This window comes from Antechinus flavipes, chromosome 6, assembly GCF_016432865.1.
Source record: "Antechinus flavipes isolate AdamAnt ecotype Samford, QLD, Australia chromosome 6, AdamAnt_v2, whole genome shotgun sequence".
NCBI lineage: Eukaryota > Metazoa > Chordata > Mammalia > Dasyuromorphia > Dasyuridae > Antechinus > Antechinus flavipes.
Genome location: NC_067403.1, coordinates 230,803,527 through 230,830,410, shown reverse-complemented (window position 1 = coordinate 230,830,410; position 26,884 = coordinate 230,803,527). Strand labels below are relative to the sequence as shown.

The 26,884-nt window shown below is 34.0% G+C and overlaps 1 protein-coding gene across 1 annotated transcript in view; it reads right to left on the bottom strand.

Annotated features, from left to right (window-relative positions):
• IFTAP (intraflagellar transport associated protein) overlaps positions 1–26,884 on the bottom strand; it is a 79,685-nt gene that overhangs the window by 39,773 nt on the left and 13,028 nt on the right. The window contains exon 3 of the mRNA XM_051964803.1: positions 2,165–2,316. Within this exon, the coding sequence (XP_051820763.1) occupies positions 2,165–2,261 (97 nt within the window). The 5' untranslated portion in view covers positions 2,262–2,316. The remainder of the gene's footprint in view (positions 1–2,164; positions 2,317–26,884) is intronic.

Sequence of the window (26,884 nt, the reverse complement as noted above, 5' to 3'; positions counted from 1 at the left end):
GGTGGTGTGTATATGTGTGAGTGTATGTTTGTGTGTCTATGTGTTGTCTGAGAAAGAGAGAGAGAGAGAGAGAGAGAGAGAGAGAGAGAGAAAGAGAAAAAGAGAGAGAGAGAGAGAGAGAGAGAGAGAGAGAGAGAGAGAGAGAGAGAGAGAGAGAGAGAGAAAGAGAGAGAGAGAGTGAGAGTGTATGTGTGTGTGTGAGTGAAGGGGAAAGGAAGTAGATGCTACACCTGGAGAAGAACCTGTATAAAAGCTCAGAAATGAGAGATAACACTGTCATGCCTGAAGAATAAGAAGGCCAGCAGGAAGGGAGAATAATGGGTAATAAGTCTGGAAAGATGAGTTGAAGCCAAGCCTTTAAAAACATCTTTAATGAAGTATATCTACAAAGTAGTTAAGATGTAAAGGAGTGAAAGTCATTTATATTATATCCTTCATAACAATATTAGTGTTCTAATAATTATATACATCATTATTATTATTAAAAATATAATTCATAACAATAGAAACTTTTTAAGGATTTTTTTAAGGTTTATAAAGTGTTTTCAACAACTTTGTAAAACAGGCCATACAAGTATTATTATCCCTTTTCTAAAAATGAGTAAATTGAGACTCAGAAATAAGTAACCTTCACTACTAAATGACTGAATTTAGATTCGAACCCAAGCCTTCTGACTCTTTCCACTACATAGTCATCACCAATGAATGATATCAAATTCTACATCTTGATTTTCTAAGATACATTTAAAGAAAGACCTGGCCAACAACTGGAAAACCAAAGACACTAAATGATGTTTTTGTCATTCGGAAATATTGAGTGAATCATCTTATTAAACAATTCATTCTGAGCTCAATATTTATTGTCAGCTTTACACAGTTCAGCAAGCCAGAAGTGCTAACTAATAAAAACTGCAAAAACTAGTTAAAATAAATCTACCATAGGTGAGGGTTATATTACAATATTAACAGTTTCAGCCTGATTTCCAAGATTCTGAATCAGTAATGTGAATTTCTTTTAATAAAGCTATAGTTTAATTTTTTCTGGAAAATATTTTTAATAGGATTATTGACCCTTTTGACAATCTTGGAAAGAAAATGAATCCCATGAGCATCCTGACATATAAGTATTATGACAATAAATAGAACAGTCACTCTTTTTGAATTGAAATGGTAATAGACTTGGGAAACTAAAACTTACTAGAGAAATATGCAAACGTATGCAGGGTGATAACCACTTTCACACAAAACTGATTCTCCTGCATATCAGTGAGGCAACAGAACCCAGTAAGACAAATGAAGGGCTTGGGAAAATGAAAGAATAAGGTCTTTTGGAGCACTGACATCTGTGTCCTCCTCATGCAGATGGAATGTGAATTAGTTTCCTTCAGAGAGGTCAATTATGCTGCTCGCTATCCAACCATTAGGTCCTATGCTTAAGAGCAGTGTAACTTCAGAAAATTTTTAAATGCTTCAGAAAAAAAAAATGAAAGTTTACTGTTTAGGACATGTTTTTACACTTACAACTCAGAAATACTTTGTGCGTTAAGTGGATTTTTTTCAGGTCATTAGTTTATAATGTGAACTAGTGCCTTGGGATATATTAAAAGGAGAAAAAAAAAACAAGCTACTGTGCATGGAAATGCAGTTTAGGTGATTTGTGAACTCATTTATTTAAGCTCAATTTTTGCAACAATTTACAGCAAGAATAAAGCAAGAATAAAGAATAAATAAATGTGGCTATAATGATACGCCATTTTTAACATATGCCATAAATACATACATATATATGTTTGACATCAGAAATGTTCCCTAATCCATGTATAGCCAGTGAAGAGGGTCAGACAGCTTTTTTCTCTAACCTTTAATTGCCTGTCCAAAGAAATCAAAATATTCATACTGAATCATTTCAAAGGAAAGCTTAATATATGCTTTTTACCAATGATAACCTTTTAATTTGGTCTTTTCAACTTTTAGGTTTGTTGGCAGTCAAAGTTTGCTGCTTATGCAGAAATGGGGAATACAAAGTGAATTGGGTAAATGAATATTTACAAAGTGCTCAGAGAGCCTCTATAAAGAGACAACACAAGACAGACCAAGAACTAGATTCAAATACTAGATTTTCATCATTGTGTTAAAATATAAAAGTATCACACTTCAATTTTACCTTTTGAAAGAGAACTGTTCTCAGATAATTCCTTCTTCGATTCCCGGCAATTAATAAAGTGATCCAGGGTTTCTGCAATTAACTGATCGTCATCCATGATCCCCACTCTCAACAACTGAACACAGACACACCTATTTGAGCAGCCTCTTCATCTGTAATATAAAGAAAAAAGAAATAAATGAGTTCTAAGACCAAGACACACAATTACCGCCCTTCTGAAAATTGTCTGAATAAGGTATATGAAGAATTGTAGACTTAATAAGCCAAAGGAGAAATGGAAAGAGTTGAGATAGCAGGGAAACTTAGAAATGAAGAAGTTATATACTCTCTAAGACTCCTTTGATAATTGTCATATTCATGTCATTAAACTTTTTTGTCTCTAATTTTTCCATAAAATATCTGTCTGATTTCCAAGAAGTTTATGAAACTATTCTGAACATTCTAAATAAGAAATTTGTAAAATTAGCACTAAGAGTTATCATTAGAAAGCTTTATGGTATGATCAGTATAAAAAGTTTAGGTACAATATAATCTCTGTCCAAGGGACCTATGCAGTAGGAGGAGGAGGAGAAACTATCAGAAGGCAAACTGTTTCATGGTTCTGTGGGCAAATGGGCCTCAGGAATTAGCAGTATTTAAATATACAACACTAAGAGAAAGTAGGAATCATCATTTCTACTATGTACTTTCCCCACTTTAGTATAATGGTCCCTCTATTTTTATACCTCACTATTAAGTCTGAAATTTGATGGATATAAAGATTTTTTTATTGTAAGGAAATAAAGTTAGAAGTCTTATCCAAAATGTTCCTTTGATAACCAAAAAGTAAATAAATCTATTAGGTCTATGTAGTCCTATGTTTTTAGAATTTATAAAAAAACATCAAGGCAATATTCAAACTCTTAAATGACAGTTTACAAAATAATGGTATTGTTCAATAAGGAAATAAGTTTCAACTAATATATGTGGCCTAATATTGAATTATTGTTATTATTCTTTATTAATATTTATAGCTCACAATTGATAGAATTTTAACTATTTCATTTGATCCTCTTAAAAGCCCTGTAATATGTTTTTGTTTGTCCTTCATTTTCTTTTTTTTTTTTTAATTTTATTTTATTTAATAATAACATTGTATTGACAGAATCCATGCCAGGATAATTTTTATACAACATTATCCCTTGCAATCACTTATGTTTCGTTTTTTCCCCTCCCTCCCTCCACCCCCCCCCCAAGATGGCAAGCAGTCCTATATATGTTAAATATGTTGCAGTATATCCTAGATACAATACATATTTGCAGAACCGAACAGTTCTCCCGCTGCACAGGGAGAATTGGATTCAGAAGGTAAAAATAACTCGGGAAGAAAATCAAAAATGCAAATAGTTCACATTCATTTCCCAGTATTCCTTCTTTGGGTGTAGCTGTTTCTGTCCATCATTTATCCATTGAAACTCAGTTAAGTCTCTTTGTCATAGAAATCCACTTCCATCAGAATACATCCTCATACAATATCGTTGTTGAAGTGTATAATGATCTCCTGGTTCTGCTCATCTCACTTAGCATCAGTCCATGTAGGTCTCTCCAAGCCTCTCTGTATTCATCCTGCTGGTTATTCCTTACAGAGCAATAATATTCCATAACATTCATATACCACAATTTACCCAGCCATTCTCCAATTGATGGGCATCCATTCATTTTCCAGTTTCTAGCCACTATAAATAGGGCTGCTACAAACATTTTTGTCCTTCATTTTCAAAAAGAATCAAAGATATTGTGGGGTGATTGATGTCTTCTTGACTTATGCATGATTTGGATTTAAATGAGGCCAGAGTTACTGGAAATAGTCAGCCTCACTTTCTCTTCCTGAACCATTAACAGCCAGCGGCAAAATAAAGGTCAAGATGACTAGCAATGGCCCCAGAATGCAGCAGAGGTACCCTCAAAATCTGACCAAACTCTAATCACTCCCCAGCACCTGCACCAGCTGACTTCCTGGCCATTACAACAAATTGTTCTCATACGTCCATTCCACCAGAGGAAGCCTTCGTGAGCTGGGGCACATGGGTTTGATGAACTAATTAATGGGTTTTTGAGGCTACTGCTTATCATCAACCTGGTTTAGCTTGTGCACTTAAGACAGTTTACCAGGGTACAGCAGCTGAGTATGTGGCAGTGACAGTGACAGGCATATACCAAAATTGGATAAGTTACCTTGAAAAGGGCTCAAGAAATCCTCCCACCAGACGCACTAATCTGTCCAACTTGAATTTCATCCTTCCTCCATGAATATCCCAAATAACCATGTAGATTCTATACATTTCATTATCCACTTTATGGAAAAGAAATCAAGGGCATAGAGACTTGACAAAGAGCTGTCCAAAGTTACAATGGTAATAAAAGTCAGTTTCAAATTCAGGCCTCTTCCACTTTTTTCTACTATAATAACTTTAAATGAAAAGACTTGATGGTAATGAACAGTTCAATGATCTTTTTTAAAGATAATTTTACAGGCATCTGTGTATGGATATATACTATGAAGTATATATTACATGTAAAGTTAGATTTATCATCTAGTTATAAGTTGTGTACAATTAGACATATTTGCATATGAAGCAGACATTTTATGTGCATATGTATATGTGTTGATATAATGATATGTACATTAGATACTATATCAGTAATGACTCTAACTGGAAAAATTTTGAAATGTACAATATAGTAATCTGGCCTCAGCAAAATTTATTTGCTATAGTAATAATATTACAAAAAACACACACAAAAATGTCTAATAGCCATCTGTCAATGAGACAATCTTTTTACTAGGATCAGAGAATTTGAAGAACTGAAGGGATCTTAAAAATCACTAAATTCAATTTCCTTATTTTATAACTACAGAAACCAAAGCCTAGAGAGTAAACATAACTAGACCAAAGTCACTTGGTAACTAGTAGCTCTAAAAAGGAAAAATAAAACACAAGAACCTGGGTCCACTGAATTTCTAATGTTCTTTCCACCAAAACAAATTGCTTCAAGAATTTCTATCAATCTGCTTGATACAAGACAAGATTTCAATGATAAACTTTCTTTTGTTACATCAAGGGTACCAAGTATCAGAAAGAGGCAACTATCTTGCAATTTAAATTGACTCTCTGTGTCTCCTTAAGGATATTTCAAGATCAATATTTTAAATATTTTTAAAAGATTCCTTCCAATTCTCAAACTGAAATTCATGTCATACATTTCTAGATGATATTTCAGTGACACAAATAACAAATAATTAATAGGAATTAACTGCAAAATCCATTATAATCTTTTATTTTATGCATGTAGTTATCACTGAGAGAGGGAGGAGGGGGCATTTATAACAATGCTTTTACTACCTTTTTAAGTTTTTTGGAATATCCTATTTCACAAATGTCATTATTCAAAATGTTTAACAAATATATATATATATATATATATATATATATATATATATATATATATATATATATCTGGAAATTCCAAACTTTCTTTAAATCTATTAAAAAATAACCAATGTTAAGAAAGTCTCCAGGGACTGACAGAGCAAATAATCCTTTGCCAGACAGTACAAGTGGTTTATGCAAATTGTGGTGGTTGTCTGAAGGAAGCAATGCTCTTTCAGGCACTATACACTTACTAGTGTTTTTAACCATAAGATATTTATCTGAGAAAAATGCTTTGCCCTGAGAAATATCTTCTGGGGTCTTTTTGGTAGGGCTCTAAATTAAGATTTCATAGCATACCATGTGACTAATATGTGTTAACATCAATATTATGTCAAACTTCCAGGGGCAGTGCCAAGATGGTGCAAAGCACTAACCCCAGTTCTCCCAACATTGCCCTCCAAACAACTTTAAAATCACTCCTTAAATTAAATTCTGGAGTGGCAGAGTCCACAAAAAAGTCACAGTGAAATGTTCTTCCGGGCAAGACAACGTAGGAGGATAGAAAGAGAGCTGAGACTGGCGGCCCCCAGCCGGAGCCCATGTGGCAGGACTAAGCTGGGTGACAGAAACATGCTGCTTTCGGGAGCTCTCCCTTCACAACGATAAGGAGACCCTTTTGCTCGCACTAGATACAGGCCTATGGCCCACACCCACGTTGGGGTCAGAGTTCCAGAGCAGAGAGAAAGTAGAAGTTCTGAGGGGCAGCATCCCTCCCAGCCACAAGGAAGCTAGGCCGCAGAGAGGCCCTGTTACTGTCGAGGGAGGAGGGAACCTGAGGAGCAATGCGAGTGCAAACCCAAGGAGCTGGGCCCTTTTTCAGGAAGGGCAAGTTGAACAAGGGAACAGAGACAATACCAACCTGAAAGTATTGAAAACTTCCACACTCCAAAAACTAGCCTGAAAATAGCAGAATGAAAATGCTTAAAGTTTAAGAATGAGTCCTTCTACTCCCACCCTCAATCCCCAATCTGGAACAGAGCACAATGTTAACATAAAATTCAAAATAAAAGAAACAGAATGTGAAAAGGAACAAAAAGAAAGAAAAAAAAATAATCTGACCATAACAAGCTAGTATGATGATGTAAACTTAAAAAAAGCCAATGATGTCAAAACAGCTACAAGCCAAAGCATCAAATAAAAATGTTTAATTGGATATAAGCCCAACAAAAATTCCTGGAAAGAAAACTAAAAGAAAATTTTTAAAATCAAACAAGAGTAGTAGAGAGGAAATTAGGAAACAAAGGGAAGTGGAGGAAGAAAATTGGGGAAAGACAATTAACACTCTGGTTAAAAAAAAAAAGTCACAACTGCTAAAGAAAATACCTTAAAAAGCAGACTAGGTCAAAGGGAAAAAGAGAGAGAACAATCCAATAATGAAAATAACTTTAAATTTTCTCACCTTCTAAATGTGGTCAGGGAAGTTAAGCTGCCAGGGATCCAGATTTGGCTTTGACCTTAACTTTCTGACCAGAGCATATCTTTGGGAAGTAAGGCCTCAGAGATCTTGAAGTACTCTTTTAATTCTAACATTCTATGATGTTGAGGTCTCCATGATTTATTTATTCCTAGAACTTGGAGAAATGGGGAATCCATCCTTAGTTGTATATTGAGAATTCAGCCCAGATTTCTCATCTGGGCTTTGATACTTTTTTTCTCTGGTTCAAGGCTAATGTGACAAAACAGATAATTTGTATAAACTACTTTGAAGTCCCTGAGAAAGGGAGGGAAAACACTATGTAAAAACATAGCTATTGTTGATAAAACAAAAATGGCAATGCAAGCTTCAAAAAAAAAAAAACTTATTTAAAAAAGAATAATTGGCCAAATGGAAAAAAAAAAAAACCATACAAAAGAATGTTTGTTCTTTGAGAACAGAAGAGAACAATTCCTTAAAAATTAAAATTGGGCAAGTGAAGGTTAATGATTCCATGAGACATCAAGAAACAATAAAACAAAGTCAAATGGATGAAAAAATAGAAGAAATGTGAAATATCCCATTGGAACAACAGCTGACCTGGAAAATAGATCCAGAAGAGATCATTTAAGAATTCTGGGGTTACCTGGAAACCATGATCAAAGATAGAGAGTAGATATCACATTTCAAGAAATAATCATGGATAACTGCCCCCAATATCCTAGAATCAAAGGATAAAATAGAAATTAAAAGACTCCACAAATCACCTACTGAAAGTACAAAATGAAAGCTCCTGGAAATATTATAGCTAAATTCCAGGTCTCCCAGGTCAAGAAGAAAATACTTCTGGAACCAAGAGGAAAAACAAAACAGTTAAAATACCATGGAGCCACAATCAAGATCACACAAGACTTATCAACTACCATGTTAAAGGAGTAGAGGGCTTAGAATATGACATTCTGAATGGCAAAAGAGGTGTGATTACAACCAAGAATAATCAATCCAGCAGAGTATAATCCTTCAAGGAAAAATAGATATTTAACAAATTAGAGGATTTTCAAATCTTCTTTATGAAAAGAGCAGAGCCCAACAGAACAGATGGTTTTCAAATACAAAATTCTAAAGAAACATAAAAAGGCAACCATGAAAGAGTAATTCAATAAGGTTACACTGTGTACTTTTCTATACAGGAAAATAATATGTGTGACTTCTAAGAACTTGATCGTTTTTAGCATTGGAAAAGTTCTAAATTGAAAGACAACATAGGAGTGAGCCAATTATGTTAGAATGACATAAAAATGGATAAGCAAGAAAGAAAAATATCCTGGGAGCATGGAAAGGGAGAAGAATGAAGAGGCATGCAAGAAAGAGTTTTTATAGTGAAAATGATGAATGGATGGAAGATAAGGAAATACTTGAATGAATCTCACTCACATTTAAACTGATTCAAAAAGGGAGAAATTATATATAGATATAGATATATAGTGTGTATGTATGTATACATACATACATAACATATACACACATTTATACATACGCACACTCAACTGCAAAGAGAACTCTATCTTACTCAATAGAGAAGTAAGAGAGAAAAGAAATGAGAAGAGAGTCAAGGAAAGATGATAAAAAGGGAGAACAGATAAAAGAAAGCAATGGTCAGAAGCAAAACTCACTTTAGGGGAAGGATAGGATAAAAAGAGAGGACAAGCAGAAGAAAATAGCATGAAATAATATACTGTTAATAATCATAACTGTGAATGTGAATAGGAAAAATTCACCATAAAATGGAAGAAGAGGAGCTGGAGTAAATCTATTATGTTTCAGCCAAAATTTTAAAAGGCAGGGATGGTAATTATGATCCCAGACAAAGCAAAAGCAAAAAGAGAGAATTTAAGTGGGGAAACTACACCTTGCTAAAAGGAGCCAGAGACAATGAAGTAATATCAATACTAAACAGGGATGCACCAAATAGCATAGTATCCAAATTGTTTGTTTTTTTTTTTTTTTATGGATTATAAAAGTCTTTTTATAAAGCCATTTTTAAACAAAACAAAAAAAGTTTACAAAAGAAAAAAATAACTAACTTCTAATATTCTGAAAAGGAAAAAAAGAGGGGGCAGGGTAACAATGCCAACATGTTCAACAATTAAGGGTTGTTTTTTTAGTACAAAATACAAGCAAACAGAGCTCAGAAGCAGGTACAAGGTCCTAGAAACCCCTTCAAAAAAAGCAAAGCAGAGTTACTTCTTTTTTTTTTCTATGCAGATACATAGTATCCAAATTCCTAAAGGAAAAGTTAAGTAGATTACAAGAAGAAATGAACAGTAAAACTATACTAGTGGGGAAACTCAACTTTTCCATTTTAAAGCTGGATAAATTTAATCATAGGAATCAAAAGGAGTATACCATTTTCTCAGCTGTATATAGCACTTTCAAAAAATATCTGACCATGTATTCTAGAGCATACATTCTATTCAGAACCAAATGCAGAAAAGCAGAAATATTAAACACCTTTTTCATACCATAATGCAACCAATATTACATTTAATAAAGAGCCATGGAAGTATAGATTAAAAGCTAATTGCAAACTAAGTAATCTAATCCTAAAGAATGAGTGGATCAAAGAACTAATTGCAAAAACAATCATAATTACAAAGAATGACAATGAAATAACATTCCCAAAATTGTGGAATGCAGACAAAGTAATCCTGCAGAGAAAATGTATATTTCTAGTTGATCTATATCAATAAAGGAAAGAAAGAGCAGAATGGTAAATTGGGCATGTATCCCCCTCAAAAAAAAAAAAATTAGAAGAGGATATATTTTAATTCCCCAATTTTAAAAAGGTGAAAATCCTAAAAGTCAAATAAGAGATTAATGAAACTGAAAGTTTAAAAACCACTGAACTAATAAATAAAACCAGGAACTGGTTTCATAGGGGGAGAACAATAAAATAGATAAACCCTTGGTTAATTTGATTTTTTTAAAAAGAAAGAAAACCAAATTACTAATATCAAAAATGAAAGGGGTGAATGCATTAACAAGTAAGATGAAATTAAAGCAATTCTTAGGAGTTATTTTGCCCAATTATATGCCAGTAAAACTGACAATATAAGTGAAATGGATGAATATTTACCCAGATTAACAAAAGAGAAAATAGAATACTTAAATAACCCTATCATAGAACAAGAAGTTGAACAAGCCATAATTGAGTTCCCTAATTAAAAATCCCCAGAACCAGATGGATTCACAAGTGAATTCTACCAAACATTTAAGAACCAATTAATCCATGAACTATATTAACTATTTGAAAAAACAAGTAAAGGAATTCCACCAAATTCCTTTTATGATACCTCTAATATGATTTTGCTAGAGTAAAAGCAGAAAATCAAAACTGCAGACCGATTTCCTAAATAAAGATCAACACATTTTAAATAAAATTCTAGCAGAGATTGTAGCAACATATCACAAAGATTATAAACTATAACTGGGTGAGAGTCATATTAGGATAACAAGATTAATTCAATATTGCTTAAAAAACCATCAGCATAATTGACCAAATCATTAACAACACAAATTATATATAAATATTAGGTGCAGAAAAAGCCTTTCACAAAACACAACAGTCATTTCTATTAAAAATTACTAAAAGACATAATCACAGGACTCTTTCTTAAAAGTGATAAGTAGCATCTATTTAAAAACAAGAACAAGCAATATCTGTAAGGGGGATGAACTTGAAGCCTTGCCAATAATATCAGGAGTGAAGCAAGGATGTCCATTATCACCATTATTATTTAATATTGCAGTATAAATGCTAGCTATAGAAATAAAATAAGAAAAAGAAATTGAAGTCATAAAAACAATGACAAAATAAAACTATCATTTTTTGTAAATAGTATTTTATTTTTTACAATTACATGTTTTCAACATTCATTTTCATAAGATTTTGAGTTCCAAGTTTTTCTTCCTCTCTCCCTTCCCTCTCTCATCCCCAAGATGGCAAGCAATCTGAAAGAAGTTATACATATACAATCATGGAAACCTATTTCCTCATAAGTCATGTTGTGAAAAAAAGAAACAGAAGAAAAGGGAAAAGACACCCAAAAAAACCAACAAAGTGAACATTAAAGCATTCCATAGTGCTGTTATAAAAACATAACATTTATTTATTTATTTATCTATAATATATTTATCTATAATAGTGATTATATAAAATAATGACCATCATTATTATTTCCCCATCTTTCAAAAGAGAAAAACAACTACCTGAGATGATATTTAGAAACAGTGTACTCCCTGGAAGTAAATTACTAAAAGAACATGAGGACAACAAAAACTATTAAAGACTCACTTTCCTGGAAACCCAACATTTTCCAAGGTTTTGCCAATACAGCACAAACTCTGGCTTGTTTCAGTAAAGCTTCCAATACAGCCAGGCCCAGCACTAAAATTTGGACAAGAGAAGCTGAACATGAAGAGGCTCGTTAGCAGAAGACTGACTACCAAGTGGGGAATATTTTTGGCCACAGCAACCTATAAAACCGACAAAAATTACAAAATGGGTTTCAAACCTGTTCATTCTTCTTTCATTCCAAAGCAGCAATGACCAGAATGGCAGAAACTAGGAAATGGTTCACAGGATTGTGGATTGGCTGTAAATGATCATTTAAATAATAATACCCTGATTGTGTGTGATCTTCCAAGGACCAAAGGAATGACAAACTGCTGGGGAAACTGAGCCTCACAGAGCTCAAATTGAACACCAATCCCTATCCTGAAGATACTGGAACAAAAATGGTACACAAGATAGGCCCGATATTATCATTTTTTTTACAAATGAGGAAACTGAAGGACAGTGGCTTGCCCCCAGGGTGAAAAAGCACTCTTTCCACCATATTACAATGCTTCCATGAGAAAAAGCTTGGAATGAATGCAAACTACATCAATGATGTCACAATCCCACCTATAAAATTGTCAATTATCATCATTAATTTCACTACAGATTGAATATTAGTATTCCAGCTATGAGGACCTTACTTTCTTCCTCTAACATATTTAAATTCAGATTCCCACTTATCATAAAAATGAAAAATCACCTGGAGGGTCATGTTTTCAAAAAAAAGTGCCAGAAACTTTGTGAAATTAAACCCCCTGGAGACTAGTCTCCTCTCAAAGTGCAAACTCCTTTTAACACCACAGGGGATTGTGTATCTGCATTAAAAAAAAAGTTTTTAAAAGAAACATATAACTTGAGGCTTATTGCTTCTGCTTAGAAGTAATAAATAATATGACATTTTCCTGGGATTTTAAAGGGGCTGTTAAAGCCCACTTTCTCAAATTTTGATGGTTCTAAGTTCAATAGGAATCTGTTGCTAGGATTAGAGATGCAAAAAGATATTATGAAAATAACTCACTTTGTCTAAGGAAATTTTAAGCAAGTAACCTCTGTAATTTTCGATGTAATTTACTTTTCTTTTTTCCAAGTGACCAAACTCCAAGGAAATCAAATGCATTATAAATGGACTGACTGATTCAAAAGGTAGTTAAGATTAGCATTAGTTCTGAGATGCAACTATCTAATGTTTATTATGTCTTTAGGGTTATACTGAAGATGAGGGGGGAGTCTCCTAATAATAAAATAGAATACTATGGGAAAGATCAGGAGGGGTCTTTATCAATTAATGACTCTATTAAGGAGTAATGACCTGCAAATTCCCCTATGATGAAAGTCAGTGAGATGTGCTTCCATTCTCAATTGCTCTAGCTTTCCAAAATAAAGTAGATCACAAAAATCTTCACACCAAAAGCCCTAAGAAATAAATACTAAAATTCAGGATAACACTGGTAGATTTTCAAGATCTTAACATTGAACTTCAATGGAGCATGCTATAAAACTTAATAATTTGGGCAACAAGGTGGTGTGATGGATCTGAAATTGGGAAGGTATTCTGAGTTCAAATCTGACATCAAAAACTAGCTGTATGACTCTGGGCAAATCACTTAATCCTATTTGACTCAGTTTCCTCATCTATAAAATGAGCCAGAAAAGGAAATGGCAAGCTACCATAGTGTCTTTGCCAAAAAAAAAAAAAAAAGAGGTTATAAAGAGTCATGTGCAACTAAACAACAGCTAACATTTAGGCCTTCTCAAACAAGCCCCAAGGTATGAAGTATTTGGTTGATGGTGTTATAGGTCTCTTTTAAAAAGAATGTTCATTATTATACATTTTAGGGGATGCACAAAATTCAGCTAAAAGAGAGATTCAAACCACCGACATTAATGATAGCTAATGACTGTTGATGACTGGTAACATTCTCTTTATCTATTTGTACTGACAATAAGCAAAACATATTCCTTCACTCTTCTAGGCTAATTACCAGTAAAAGTAGAATTCACAGGAGTTGAGTTTTCCTGTCTATCTGACCACTCTTTCTCAGATTCATTTGTTGGATCTTCATTCACCCAAGTCACATTCTCTATGAATAACTCCCCAAAGTACTGTCTTGGGCCCTCTTCTCTTTTCCCTCAGTCTCACCTGGAGATCTCATCAACTCCCTTGGGTACCATTATCATCACTGTGGCTATGCTTCCCCAACTACTTACCCAGACTGAATCTATACAAATCTTTGTACTTGACTACCTCATTTTGGGAATCTCAAATCAGAAGTCTCAACAGCATCTCAAACTCAACGTGTCCAAAACAGAATTCATTCTTTTTTTTTTTCTTGCAATATTATTTTATTTTTCCAAATACAAGTTAATAATAATTCTCAACATTCAACATTCTGTAAGACTGTGTGTTCCAGATCTTTCTCCCTCTCTCCCTTAACTTCCACTTCCCTATGATAGCAAGCAATCTGATAGAGATTAAATATGTGCAAGGCTTTTAAACATATCTGAATATCTATTATACAAGAAAAATCATACCAAAAGGGGAAAAACCATGAGAAGAAAAAGCAAGCCAAAAAAGGGTGAAAACATTATGCTTCGATCCACATTCTGGCTCCATAGTGCAGAACTCATTCTTTTTCCCAAAAAATATCTTCCCAAATGCCCAATTATTATCATCAACCTCCCAATCACCTCAGCTCATAACCTCAGTGAAGTCCTTAACTCATCACTCACTCTCACTTCACATATACAATCCATTGCAAATGTTTCTATCTTCTTGGCACCTATTACATAAATTATCTTTTCTCCACCCTCATTTATGCCTTCATCACCTCTCCCCCTAGACTTCCCTGCCATAAATCTCCTGCATTCCTATCCCCCAAATCAAGCAATTTTCCTAAAGCATAACTGACCAGGTCACTATACAATAAGCTATATGATAAGCTCTAGAAGCTTTCTGTTACCTCCAAGACCAAATATAAATGACTCTATTTGGCCTTTAAGTTTTTTTTATAATCCGTCCCCTTCTTATTTTTCACTTAATCCAATCAAGGTATGCTGGCCTGCTTGACCCTCCATCTCCTGTCTATGCCTTACACTGTCAGCCATGCTTAGAATGTTCTCCTCACCTTAGCTTCTTATTATACATCTTCCTTCAATACTGCTCAAATCATACCTTCTGCCTTTGTTGCCTCCCCCATTACAAAGTGATGGACATCCTTAATCCATGTGGTTTTCCCTGTAGGATTTCTTTTAAGTGGCTGTGGGGCTCAATGAAGAAATCTTGTATTATTCTGGTATTTGAGATAATTAGCCCAATGCTATCTGGAGGAGTAGTCTACAGGGAAACCCTCTTTCATTTGGATTCCACACTGGACATCCTCCTCAAAAGTATGTTTATCTGTTTTATGTCTTGCTTGATGTCCATAATTAGAAGATTGCTGAGATCTGCTAAGATTGTATCAATCAAGAAATCTCATACTATCTTCACGTATACATGGGAGACAACTTGATAGAAGACCTTTAAAGATGCCTTCTGTTCTTTTTTGTAAATTTTTATAATAATCAGCAAGCAATAAATGGCAGGATTTTGTATCTGCACCTTTCATTCAACTGTGTGACTGAAGACATAGTCTTTAAAAATAATTTACAAAAATATTTGTCTGTTCAGCTTTTCATAATTTCATCAAGAATATACTCTAGGGACAGCTAGGTGGTGCAGTGGATAGAGCACCAGCCTTGAAGTCAGGAGGACCTGAGTTCAAATCGGGTCTCAGACACTTAATACTTCTTAGCTGTGTGACCCTGGGCAAATCACTTAACCCCAATTGCCTCAGAATTAACAAAAAAAAAAAAAAAAGAATACACTCTAAAATTAAGTGGATCATTCTCATAATGATATTATAGAAATGAGAAAACAGGCAAATGAATTGTTAATAAAATCTTCTCAATCATCTTTTTTTAATGATATTATACTTTCTAGTTTCTCAGTATCTTATTTTCACATATCTTAAAAAACATATGATCCATCAATGTGTTCAACACTGACCCTCCAGCATGAAGGTTTTCTGGAGTTCATCTGGCTTAGGGCAGCTGTTCTTTCTACATTTCTCTTACAGTTGCCATTACAACTTCACAAAGCATATCAGTATCTAAGAAGGATGAAGCTCAAGTGTGTTTTTTTCATATAACAATGATGAAAAGTTTGTGAAAGGAATTCTTATAGAGCTACGCCATTTTCAACTATCTGATGTCCTTCTAGTCTCATGTGTAATTGCTCTTCAGATAATGTGGCTTAGTAAAGTCTAATTCCAACCTTTCCACAGACTTGTTCTGCTCCTTCACTGTTGTTTTGTTCTTGTGAGTTAATATTGCATAAAATTTTCTCTCACTCTTTTCCCTAACATTTTGCAAAATAGCTTCTATTCTAAAACAACATTGTCCTTGATTCCCTTATTTCTCTTCTCATTAAAATCAAGTGTTTGCCAACAGAAGCAGTCGTTGGCTTCTCCAGTGTCCTCACTATGGTAATGACTTAAGTAATGGAAATGATCATGGTCCATGCCAACATCTTTTGCTTTTTATCTATTTCCCATCATGAATGAATCAGGCTGGCACTGTTGCAATTGTATAGCTTTATTCCTTCAAATTGAGCTGAGTGTATATAAGCAGCTGATATGAGAATAACACAACAGTGACCAATTATTAGTGGTCTATTAAAATACAGTCAATTTAATTTGTGTGTGTGTTCAATGCTCAGCATGTCCACTTCTTAAATAAAGCATCCATAATATATGTGTAATTGGTCTACAGACCTTTGGCCTCTTTCATTTCTTAATCTCAAACTAGTTTGAATTATAGAAATTTCCAATTATTCTTTGCAATCTTTTACATCAAGATTTCTAAAAATCAATGTATACTCTCAGATAGGCAGCTAGGTGACCCAATGAATAGAATACCAGGTCTGAAGTCAGTAAGTACTGAGGTCTTCTTTCAGCATTCTCACACCTATTTTTAGTTTAGGGCAATTAGATAGCACAGAGTGTGGAAGATTGAGCTGGAGTTAAGACCACCTTCCTGGGCTCAAATGCGACCTCAGACAGATTAGCTTGGTGGCCTTGGTTCCTTAATCTTTGTTTACCTCAGTTTCCTCAGCTACAAAATAAGAATCATCATAGCAGCTACTTCATAGGGTTGTTGTAAGGCTCTAGTGAGATAATATTGTAAAGTACTTAGCACAGCATTTGGCACATAGTAGCTCCTCAATAAGTGTCTGTTCTCTTCACTTTTCTTTTATGACAATTTGTTTGTATCATGAACACAGCAAGGTAAAATAATTTTTTCCATGAAATGATATTTCTTGTGGAGTTTTGGGTATAAAATGGAAGCAATCTGGCCAACTCTTTTAATTCTTTTTACAAAAAGAATTTGTGAATCATCAACCTTTAACTTCCTTATGTTTTCCGGTTTCGTTTACAGAGATAATGTCAATACTGATAGGACTTGATTCCTCTAATAGCATGTTGACATTGGTAGGTAGGCAAGGATGCATTTTTAGAATACTCACAATTATTATTTTTCCCTCCCAGCTCACATATTCTAAGTAGTAGTAGGCAAAGTAGTAAGTAGTAGAGTCAGCATTTGAACCTTGATCAGCTTTCCCTGATTTGAAATTCTGGGCTCTTTCCACCGTAAGTGTGGCTTTGTGCTGTTTCCCCTACAGAAGTATTAAGTTCCTAAATTACAGGAACTGCTTTTGTTTTTCCTCTCAAATGTCTAGGCCAGTGGTTAGTGTATATAAAGCACTAATTAAAAATGTTTTTGTATTGAGATGGTGCTTGCAGATGGCCTGGCACTTTCTTTCTCCCCAGCCACTCTACTATAATCATTATAGAAAAAGAACGTGGCCATGGAGAGCTGGGGGTGACTCTGTTTTCCTTTGGGTGACATGTTTCCATGACCAGTGACTCTCATGAGCTGGTCCATGCGCTACATCTTCCCAGGCTAGCCTGTCAATAGCAAACAGATCACACTTCTGCCTTTTCAGCTTTGTGAACCATCAGGAAAGCATCAGAGGTTGTGGGATCACCTCTATAGTATGAGGAGGAAATGGAACTAAGACTAAGAGCTAAGAGCTATACTCTTCGTGGGTAGAGTCCCAAGTAGAGTCCAAAAAAAACACAAGCTTCCCATTGATAGTGAGATCCTCCAAATGCTCCCGTCTATAGATTACATTGTACTGATTATATTAAGCCGCAGGATACCAAAAGATCTCCCACTTAAACTTCTTGGTCATTCAAAAGGAATTGACCCAGTACTCTACATGGAGAAAAATAGTAGGTGAAGAATATATAATGCACAAATATTGATATTCAATTTTTGACCAGGCAGTCTATTGAGTTAGTGAAATATTACATTTATCTTGGACAAAGAAAGCAGAGGGACAGTGAACTGAACAGAGAAATGACAAAGAGGAGGAGGGTAGGCTATATCTGGGAAACTAAAGAGAGATTTCAATGATGTCCCTGCTGTTTCCTAACACAAAAGATCATCTTTTTAACATCAACATTCTCCAAGCTATATTATCATCATTATGAAACATGGTGCTGCCATGTCACTTAAGAATTAAAATCATCAAGCACATTAATCATTGAGCTTAAATATGCTTCAGCTTATTACAGTAATGATTTACATGTCAGAAGTGACATAAAAGACATCATAAAGAAAATATACACATTGCAGAGTAGAAGTGGGTCAGTTGTATAATACGGGCAAGCAATAATGGGCAGACAATGTGAGTGCAACACTGGTGCCCATGAACTACTGAAAAGCACAGAAGTGGATCCCAGTTTTTAAGATATGAACCTGGAAGGACCTAAAGGTCCTAAAATGCACATGCAAAACAATATAATAAATAATGCCTCACAATATAAGTAAAACTTTTCTAAATGAATACAGATGCTATTTCATAGTATTACTGAATTCCTAGGATTTTTGGCTATATACTTTCTTAATGAATAGTAATAGTACAATGACTATCATGTGGTGAGGAAGGACAATCTGAAAATTTTTTTCACATTAAAAAGGATCCTTATACCTGAAAATATTGCCAATTAAAGTTATGTAGACAAATATCCTTCATACTGGATAGCCATAGAAGACTCATAAACAACTACAGATATGAATAGCACAGGATTAGAAAGCTTAGATGACCTGAGGCCTGACCTAGCAGAGGAAGACCACATCAAAGTGAAAAATCTCAGTCATTTTTCAGTTATGTCCCACTCTCTATGACACCTTTGGAGTTTTCTTGACAAAGGTCATGGAGTGGTTTGCTATTTCCTCCTCCAGTCCATTAAAGCAAACAGGGTGGAGCCACATTTGAACTCAAGGAGATAATTCTAACTCCAGTCTAGCATTTTATCTGCTGTGCCACCTAGCTACCTTGAAGTAAGAATAGGTGCAGCAAATCGTACAGAAAGATCAGAACCTGTTTTCAAAAGGGTTATAACCTATTTAATTATTTAGCAAGACTTTAGTATTATAACAGGGTTGCTTGGATAATCCTTTTTGTGACTATATAAATCAGAACAACATTATATTAAAAGAAAAGTCAAAAAACTATAAAGGAAGAGATATAAAAAGATAAAATTAGAAGAAAAAACAAGACACAGATCAGTGACAAAACAAAACCAACTTTGCAGGCAAAGTAATATGTTGTTCAAATTAGCCAAAATTTTATATAAATATTTTGCATTAATATGGTACTTTACAAAGCACTTGTCTCAAAACAAACCTATGAAATAGGTGAAGAAATTATCACTTATTATGGTTGTTCTTGTTTTACAAATGAGAAAGTTAAGAAGTTGGGAGAATTAAAAGGTACTGGGCACATAACTAAGTTCCAGTAGCAGAATCTGAACTCAGTTCTCTCAATTCTATATCCAACCTTCTTTCAGTGTCCTCTGCTACCTGTGTACATAGTACAAGAGTTCAAGGTTGCTTGTTTTTATCCTTCAGAAAGCTGTGGGGAATGAAAAGAAAGCTAGCCTATAAAATTATATGGCCAAACAGAAACTTTCTTATTGAAAAATGTGCTTTCCTTTCCTGCTTACCCATCCAAATAATAATAATTAAGTTTCTTGAGGCTATCATTCATTAAGTCTTACTGATCATCAGCAGATTGGATAAAATCAATTTTATTTCAAACAGAAAACAAAACAAAACAAAAAAACCAGTCTTCCTCCCAGCTGTTTAAACCACACCAGAAATGTCTGCATTGAATCACCAAGTTAGGTCAGCTGAATATTAGTGTGATTTCAATTACACAGTTGTTAATTCCATTAAACAAAGAAAAATAGTTAAGCACTAGAGATTCCTCTTTTTAAAAATTCTCTTGAGTCCAAGGAACCTGAATTATGTGCCTATAAAACAAAATCTTGTAAAAATCCATTATCTTTTAATTAAGTAGATTAAAATACTTGAACTTTTGAAATACCAGAGGTATATGTAATCTGCATCAAATAAACCTACAATATCCCCAGCCAAAACTACCCCTTAGCAAATTCAGAAATCAACACTCCATCAAGTGACATATATTCTGCATTCAGTCCACAGTACACACATTTCACTCACATTCAAACTCATCTTAGTGGCAAAAGGAGAGAGCTCCTCTCCACTCTTAGGACTTAATGTTTGGAAGACTTAAAAGCACTCAGGACCAGCCTCAACTCGGTAGAACCATGATCCCTCAATCTCCAAAATATCAGCATCTGCTACTCTTCTCCAGAAGGGCTGAGCAGGGAGTATGAATGGAAGCTCAAACTGCAGACCAGAGTTAGGGCTATTCTATAGTCTCCAACTTCCATCACCCATCAAATACCTAGCAAAGCAGGCGGCACTGACCAGGAACACACAAAAGGAGACTTTTAAGCAGAACTCTAAGAGCTCCTTAGGGTGAGCCCCAATCAATTCAGTTTCAGGAAGCGAATTTTGGAGAAAGTGTTCTCTCAAATCCCATTGGACTTTTTAGTAGTAGGGATTGAGGCCTAATGGCTAAGAATGTAAATTTTAGAGATGTATGTTTTCTGAGAGAAAGAAAAGAAATATTCAAATCAAGTAACTGTTTTTTAACCAGGGAATAGGAATGCTTTGTAGGAAGTCCTCTAGTTTATCCAAATGCCTACAGCTACCCAGGGACCATTTCAAAAAGACTGTGCTTTTTAAATCTCCCTGAGAAGAATAATTTGATTAAGAATAAATAATTATCTCCTATCAATAGTAAATTAGCTATTAAAAATAAGAAGAAGACTTCTAATCCCAAGGGGTTGGGGTGAAAAAGGAACCTTCTGAAGCCCTCCAAAATCTCCTCCAGAAAACTATCTCAGAACCCATCTATGAGCCGAGGAGCAGCTTAGCAGCTATGCAGGAAATGTCTGTCACTGGGGTGGGAAAAGAGCAGCAGGCACCTAAGCTCATAGCAGGGGGCTTTAAGCCTCGGGCAATCCCCTAGAAAGATCTCACCCTCCTGAAAGTCACCAGTCCCCTGAGCAAGTGACCAATCTATGCAGGGCTGCAAAGCCACAAACCAGTGATCCCACCCCCACCACAAGCCATCAGGCCCCCAATTCTGACCAGTAGTAAGGCCTATCTTAGGGTGGGCCAAAAGCAAGACCCCCTCCCCTGGGGCTTACCAGCAAAGACACTGTTTCCACAGAAGAGATCGCACCCTATTAAGCAAGTTCAGCAACACCCTTACTCCTCCAAGGCCTACTGACAAAGAGGCTAAAGCTGACCAACAACTAGGCCACACCAAGGGGAGGTCAGCAGAGAAGCCCTACCTCTCCCCTCAGTCCAGGCCAGAAGGCAGTCTACCCTCCAAAGGAAGCAAGCAGCTAAAACCTGATGTCCAATGAAAACTAGCAGTGAGATCCACAGCCCCAGCCCAAAAAAACCTGGGACAGTGCAAGAATGGGATCCAACTCTCACATAAAATCACCAAGTCACAAAGAAAGTCTAAAAAAGGCAAAAAGAAAAAATCTATACTATAGAAAGCTACTATGGTGATAGGGAGGATCAAGGTATAAACTTAGATGAAAACAGTGTGAAAATGGCTACATGTGAAACCTTGAAGAAAACTGTAATTTGGTCTCAGGCCCAGAAAGAAGTCCTAGAAGAGATTTAAAAGAATTTTTAAAAGCAAATTATAGAAGTAAAAAAAAAAAAAAAAAAAAAAAAGGAAAAAGAAATGAGAATACTACGAGAGAATCATGGGAGAAAGAGTCAATAATAACACTGAAAATATATATAAAAACTTAACCAAGGAAAATAACTCCCTAAAATATAGAATTGGCCAAGTGGAAAGAGAAGTACAAAAGCTTACTGAAGAAAATAATTTCTTAAAAATTAGAATCGAACAACTGAAAAGTAATGACTCTATGAAACATCAAGAAACAAAATTTTTAAAAAGAAGAAGAAAATGTGAAACTTCTCACTGGAAAAACAACTAACCTAGAAAATTGATCCAGGAAAGCTAAAATAAGAATTATTGGACTACTTGAAAGTCATGATTAAAAAAACCACCTGGATAACATTTTTCAAGACATTATCAAAGAAAACTACTCAGATATATTAGAACCCAAGGGAAAAATAAAAATTGAAATAATCCACCAATCACAGTCTGAAAGAGATTCCTAAATGAAAACCCCCAGGAACATCATAGTCAAATTTCAGAATTCACAGATGAAGGGAAAAGTATTGCAAGCAGTCAAAAAAGAAAAATTCAAATATTGTAGAATTGCGGTCAGGATTACACAGGATTTGGCAGCTTCCACATTTTTTGGAATATGATATATTGGAAGGCAAAGGAGTCAGTATTACAACCACCAAGACTCACCTACCCAAAAAAATTGAACATAATCTTTCAAGGGGAAAATCGCTATTTAACAAAATCAAGGGTATTCAAGTATTTCTAATTTAAAAAACAGAACTGAATTAAAAATATGTACTCTCACCAAAATTGGCTTAAAGAGGGAATAATGTACACATACAGTTGGATATAGAAACCTATTTTATCTTATAAGGAAGTAAAAAAGGAACAAGGATAATAAAAGGGGAGGAGAGATTAAAAGGAAAAGAAGGAGGGCATATTGAGGAAGGTAGTAATCTGAAGTAAAACAACTGGTGAGGAGGGAAAAGGTGGGGGGAGAGGGAGGGAGACGATAAACAAGCCAAAATAGCATAGAGGAAAATACATAGTTATCATAACAATAAATGTTAATAGTGTGAACTCACCTATAAAATGGAAGCAGATAGCAAAAAGAATTAAAAACCCAAATCCTGCATTATGTTGTTTAAAAGAAACACACTTGAAGCAGAGAAACACACAGTGGATAAGTGTAAGTGGCTAGAGAAGGATCTACATGCTTTAGCTGAAGCAAAGAAAGTAGGGGTAGCAATCATAAATTCAGACACAGCAAAAGCAAAAAAAAAAAATTAGATCCAATTAAAAGAGATAAAGAAATAAATTATATCCTGTTGAAAGGTACCGTAGATAATAAAGTCATATTAATACTAAACAAATATATATATATATATATATACACCAATTTAAGTATAGTACTTAAATTTTTGAAGAAGTTGAATGAATTACAGGAGGAAATAGATAACAAAACTATACTAGTTTTCCCTCCTCACTAGTTGTTTTACTTCGGATTACTACCTTCCTCAATATGCCCTCCTTCTTTTCCTTTTAATCTCTTCTCCCCTTTTATTATCCTTGTTCCTTTTTTACTTCCTTATAAGTTTCTTATAAAATAGGTTTCTATATCCAACTGTATGTGTACATTATTCCCTCTTTAACTATAGAGTGGAGGAATCTCAACTTTTCCTTCTCAGAACTAGTTAAATCTAATGAGAAAATAAATAAAAAATGTTAAGGAGATGAATAAAATTCCGGAAAAGTTAGATATGATAGGTCTCTGGGAAAAACTGAATGAGAAGAGAAAGGAATATACTCAACAGTACATGGCACCTACACAAAAATGACCTCACATCAGGATACAAAAATCTAACAACAAAATGCAGCAAAGCAAAAATAGTAAATGCATCCATTTCAGATCATAATTCAATAAAAGTCACATTCAATAATATACAATGGAAAGAGATATTTAATATTGGAAATTAAATAATCTAATTCTAAAAACAAGTGGGTCAAAGAACAAATCATAGAAATAACATATAATGTCATTAAAGAAAATTGACAATGAGACAACATTCAAAAATTTGTGGAATATAGTCATACTTGGGAGGAGGGTTATAGCTCTAATTGCTTATATGAATAAATGAGAAAAAACAGATCAATGAATTGGGCACGTATCTTTAAAAAAAACTACAAAAAGAACAAATTATAAATCTCTAAACATCAAATTGTAAATTCTGAAAAATCATTAAACTGATAAATAAAACTAAAAGCTGGTTTATGAAAATAACAGTAAAATAAAATAACAATTGGTTAAATTGATTTTTTAAAAGTAAAGAGGAAAATAAAATTACTAGTATCAAAAATGAAAGCAGTGAATTCACCACCAATGAAGATAAAATTAGGAGCTATTTGTCCAATTATAGACAATAAATTTGTCAATCTAAATAAAATGGATGAGTATTTACAAAAACATAAATTATCCAGAGTAATAGAAGAAATAAAATACCTAAATAATCAAATCTATGAAAAAGAAACTTAAAAAGAAATTAATGAATTTTGTAAAAAAAAAAAAAAAAATGCCCAAGATCAGATGGATTCACAAGCAAATTCTACTAGTTAAAGAATTCCCAATACTATATATACTATTGGAAAAATAGGTGAAGAAGGAGTCCTACCAGATTCCTTTTATGACACAAACATAGTGCTGATACCCAAACCAGGAAAAGCCAAAACAGAGAATGAAAATTATAATCCAATTTCCCTAATGAATATTGCCTCAAAAATTTTAAATAAGATACTAGCAAAGAGATTTCAGCAATATATCACAAAGATTATACATTACAATCAGATAGATTTATACCAAAAATGAAGGAATTTACCTTAAAATGATAAGTAATATTTACCTAAAACCATCAGCATGCATTATTTGTAATAGGAATAAGCTGGAAGCTTTCCCACTTTAATCAGGGATGAAGCAATGATGTCCATTATCACCTCTATTGTTTAATATTGTACTAGAAATGTTACTTATACCCATAAGAGAAGAAAAAGAAATTTTTATTATATACAGGAATTAGTGTAAGCAATGAAGAAACAAAACTATCACTCCTACAGATAAGTATTGGATTATAAAATCCCATATAATCAACGAAAAAGCTACTTGAAATTATTAAGAAGTTTAGCAAAAGTACAGGATACAAAACAAACCATTAGTATCATTAATATTTCTACATATTACCAATAAAGCCCAACAACAACCTATTATACTCACCAGAGTGGCTAATGTGACAAAAAAAGGAAAATGCTGAATTTGGAGGAAATGTGGGAAAACTGGGGCAGTAATGCACTATTGGTGGAGTTGTTGCATTTCCTTTAAATCAGCAATACCACTGCTAAGTCTATGTCCCAAAGACATTGAAAAAAAAGGAAAAGGACCTATTTGTAGCAAATATTTATAGCAGCTCATTTTGTAGTGGCTAAGAACTGGAAATCAAAGGCATGCCCATCAATTGGGGAACAGTTAAACAAGCTGTGATATATGTTTGTAATGGAATATTATTGTGCTGTAAGAAATGACAGCCAGGATGATTTCAGAAAAATCTGAGAAGACTTACATGGATCCTGATGGAGAATAAAGTGAACTTATGGATAGTGAAATGTAGAGAACAAGGCCACTGTGCACAATAACAGCAATACTGTTTGATGAAGAACTATGAATGACTTAGTTATTCTCAGCAATACAATGATCTAAAACAATTCCAAAGGATTAAGTATGAAGCATTCTATCCACCTCCAGAGAAAGAACTGTCATTGATTGAATACACACAGAAGTATGTTATTTTTCACTTTCTTTCTCCTGTTTTTCTTTCTTTTATTTGTCTTCTTGAACAAAATGACTATCTGAAAATGGCTTGTATAATTATACATGTATAACCTATATCTGACTGCTTAGTACCTCAGGAAGGGCATGAAAGAAGAAGGGAGAGAGATAAGATTTTAGAACTCAAAACTTTAAAGAAAAAATGTTAAAGAAAAAATATATAAATTGAAAATGTATATCATTAATGCATTACTAAATAAAATTGTTTATCATCTTTTCTAAAAAAAAAGGATATGATATATGCATAAGTTTTGGTGATTTTACTTTACGCATGTGTCTGCATATCCTATAGAATTCAAATTTTTAGGAAGTAAAATTCTAAAAGTTTGAAACAGATTGGTTTCAATATTTTCTTTTTGCAGTTTTGATTTCACTTTCTCAATGTGTTAAAAAAAAAAAAAAAAAAAACCACAGTTTCACTTTGCCAACATTTTCTCCATACTCAAAGGGTAGAAAGACAAACTTTCTCCCTCTGGAAAAGGAATTTCAGTCACCACTGCAAAAGTATCCTAGAATTTGGATTTCCTCTTCATTTACAAGTATCATTTTGGCCTATCTTTGAAGCAGATATCATGGAATTCTTTTGTGAAAGATTATTCTAGTCATTCTGGTCAGCTAGTTACATTTAATTAATTGTTTTAAATGAAATTGGCACGTTAACTGTCATTTTTTCTCCTCTTACCAATCCATCATGATAATTAGAAATTGCCTTTTTCTTAGGATTTCTCTTCATTTCCTCCTTTCTTCTTTTTGCCAGTTTCAGAAGGTCCTCATAGTAATAATCATTCATTCAACAAGCCAAACTATCTCCCTTTCCAATCTCTGTTATATTGTTTCCTGACAGGTCAGGCACTTGTTAACAGAGAGCAATGATTCAATTTTCTAGCTTATTCTAAAATATTATGAAAAACTGCCACTGATTCTATTTTTAAGTACTTTTATTGACTTACTGGGCAACACTAAATCTTAAAATGATAATATCTTAGCATTGGAAGATACCTTAGAGGTCATCAAATCTAACATTTTTCTCAGTGAAAGAATCCATTCTACTAAAACATCTTCGACAGGTGTCCATCTCTTTTTGAACACTTCTAGTAACAAGGAAATCACTATTTTGTGACACAATCCATTCCAGACTGCCTTGATTATTAGAAAGATCTTTGTCATGGTAAGCCCAACTCTGCCTTTATAGAATTCCACTTATTGGTCCTAAATATGCTTTCTGGAATCACACATAATCAACTACTACTCCCTCTTCCAAATAACAGCACTTAATTGCTGATTCCCTTGATCCAACTATTAAACACAGTCATTTTTGGACCCCTCAAAATTCTGAATATAGAGGAATCTATATAT